The 3,016-nt window shown below is 39.7% G+C and overlaps 1 protein-coding gene across 1 annotated transcript; it reads right to left on the bottom strand.

The window, feature by feature from the left end:
* Window positions 1-2,009: 2,009 nt before the first annotated feature.
* LOC110273400 (vacuolar-sorting protein BRO1-like) lies at window positions 2,010-2,727 on the bottom strand. Its single transcript, XM_021126535.2, has 2 exons — window positions 2,290-2,727; window positions 2,010-2,208 (listed from the first exon to the last, which is right to left on the bottom strand). Exons 1-2 carry the CDS (start codon window positions 2,725-2,727, stop codon window positions 2,038-2,040), a joined length of 609 nt encoding a protein of 202 aa, XP_020982194.1. The 3' UTR covers window positions 2,010-2,037.
* Window positions 2,728-3,016: the final 289 nt, after the last annotated feature.

Raw genomic sequence — 3,016 nt, 5'->3', positions numbered from 1 at the left:
CTCTTTTCCTGCTAGTGCCTTGTGTAACTTTTGTGATATAAGCAGATTTTTCATCTGCATCCTCCAATAGAAAAAATCATTTTTCCCATTGAACTTCTCGATTTCATATTTGCCTACTTTGACATTACTACTAGTAGAAGCCATTATATTCAAAATTGAATTTTACCACTCAAATAATGAATAATATAATGTTGGCTCTTGATACCAATTGTTGAGTCTGCAGCGGAATTTTGACTTCTAATAGCTACAAAGTAATATGAAATTGAACACTACTCACAATAATACACTCGCTATATAATTACTAAAGAGAAAAGGAAATAGAATAAAATAATAATAATATGAAGAGAAGATGTGAATGTAATTGTTATTGTTGATGATGATTGAATTGAAATTCTACAAACGTTTATATAGTGGTTATATGCTATAATTTCAATGGATAGAAACAAAACTTTCCTATAATAACTCTTAGCCTTCCTTTTCTTAGCCTTCCTTTTCTTTCTCTCTCCCTCACAATTCTCCACCTCGTTCACAATTTGAAATCTATGCAAATTTTGGACGATCAAAGAATTGTATTCGTATTCGGTTGCATCATTTGACAATGACTGCCTAACATGGAACAATATTGAGTAATTTCAAACAGTGTTGGAACTTGCTTCCTGACACCACTTTAGTCAACATGTCAGCGGGATTTTCATCCGTGTGTACTTTTACAAGAGAAATGTCACCTTTCTCCATAACATCACGCACGAAGTGATATCTAACATCAATATGCTTGGTACGAGCATGATGAACCTGATTGTTAGCCAAATGAATTGCACTTTGACTATCACAATTCAGATCCACGCAATCTTGCTTCAACCCCAAATCATCTAGAAGACCTCTTAGCCACAATGCTTCTTTCACCCCTTCTGCTACTGCCATGTACTCAGCTTCTGTAGTAGATAGTGCCACTGTAGCTTGTAACATCGATCGCCAACTAACTGGAGCACCTTGTATTTTATATACATAACCAGTCGTAGAACGTCTTCTATCTAGATCACCAGCATAATCAGAATCAACAAAGCCGCTGATTTGACATGATTTTCCACTAAAGCATAAACCCGTGTCAATGGTGCCCTTCAAGTATCTTAATATCCACTTGACTGCTTCCCAGTGTGCCTTACCCGGGTTTGCCATGAACCTGCTAACGACACTGACTGCCTGTGAAATATCTGGGCGTGTACATACCATAGCATACATTAGGCTACCGACTGCACTAGCATAAGGTACATTTTCCATGTAAGCCTTATCCTCTGCTGTTATGGGAGATTGTTTACCAGAGAGCCTAAAATGTGGAGCCAACGGCGTTACCACCGATTTAGCATTTTTCATTTCAAACCTTTCAATGACGCACTCAATGTATCCTCTTTGGCTCAAGAACAATTTTTGGCTTGATCTCTCCCTTTTAATTTCCATGCCTAATATTTTTCGTGCAGCACCCAAGTCTTTTGTTTCAAATTCTTTACCAAGTTGAACCTTTAACATATCTATCTCTACCTTGCTCTTAGAGGCAATAAGCATGTCATCCACATACAATAGAAGATAGATATAATCACCTCCAGGAAGCTTACGAATGTATACACAACAATCATAATTACTTCTGGAAAAACCTTGTTTTAACATAAAGGAGTCAAATCGCTTATACCATTGCCGAGGAGATTGTTTCAATCCATATAACGATTTCCTCAAGCGACATACCTGACTTTCTTTACCCTCAACCTTGAAACCCTCAGGTTGATACATGTAGATTTCTTCTTCTAAGTCACCGTGCAAGAATGCAGTCTTCACGTCTAGTTGTTCCAACTCAAAATCACCATGAGCGACAAGACTTAAAAGCACCCGTATGGAAGTGTATTTCACCACAGGAGAAAATATCTCATTGTAATCAACACCTTCTTTCTGTGCAAATCCCTTTGCTACTAACCTAGCTAAGATCTCAGTGATACATTCTGCATCATGATCAAGAGCACAAGATGTGACCCGTGAGTATACAGCAGGTCACTCGGATTCGGGTAGGATGGATGATTGCCTCTGACGAGCCTCCGCCTGAAAGAATGTCACCTTCTGGTAAAGATGAGTTACCCAGGTTTGGTCAAAAGAGTAGACATGTTTCCGTGCAGCCGAATCAGGAGGTATCAGTCCATATGCTCTATCATAAAGCTTATAAACCTACATCATCATCATCATCATCATCACTAGAATGAAAAAATAAATGTAAAATCAATCAAGAATTCAAGAGTGAAGACTGACCGATGAAAATGCTAGGGCACATCGGTGTTGTTGGAAAGCGTAACTGGCGTCGTTCTTGTTGAGCTGTAGCTGTAGTTCGAGCTCGGAAGCCTGAGCGGAGAAGAGGTGGTGCAGAAACTCCGCGAAGAGGACAGTCAAATCGAGGGTGGCGGAGACCACACGCTTGGCAAAAACCTTCCGGAGGTTGGAGAAGAAATTGGCGGCAACTTTGAAGGATTCCATTACAAGATGACGGCCAAGGGCGGTGGTACGGTCGCAAGAGGCACCAATCTGGCTGCAGATGGCTCCAAGGTTGAAGAGAACAGCGGCCTTCTCCAATCGGATGGCGTTGCGCTGTGAGGAGACCCCATCCTCATGCTCAGGGTTGAAGGCGTCGTACCAGACAAAGACGATGGGGTCGGCGTCGGAGGAGAGAGAGGTGAAGAGTGGCTCAACCATGCAAAGACATTTGAAGTAGTGGATTGTGAGGGAGAGAGAAAGAAAAGGAAGGCTAAGAAAAGGAAGGCTAAGAGTTATTATAGGAAAGTTTTGTTTCTATCCATTGAAATTATAGCATATAACCACTATATAAACGTTTGTAGAATTTCAATTCAATCATCATCAACAATAACAATTACATTCACATCTTCTCTTCATATTATTATTATTTTATTCTATTTCCTTTTCTCTTTAGTAATTATATAGCGAGTGTATTATTGTGAGTAGTGTTCAATTTCATATTACTTTG

This window comes from Arachis duranensis, chromosome 6 (genome assembly GCF_000817695.3).
Source record: "Arachis duranensis cultivar V14167 chromosome 6, aradu.V14167.gnm2.J7QH, whole genome shotgun sequence".
NCBI lineage: Eukaryota > Viridiplantae > Streptophyta > Magnoliopsida > Fabales > Fabaceae > Arachis > Arachis duranensis.
Note: the sequence above shows the minus strand (reverse complement) of the source record. Positions and strands in the feature narration are given on the sequence as shown.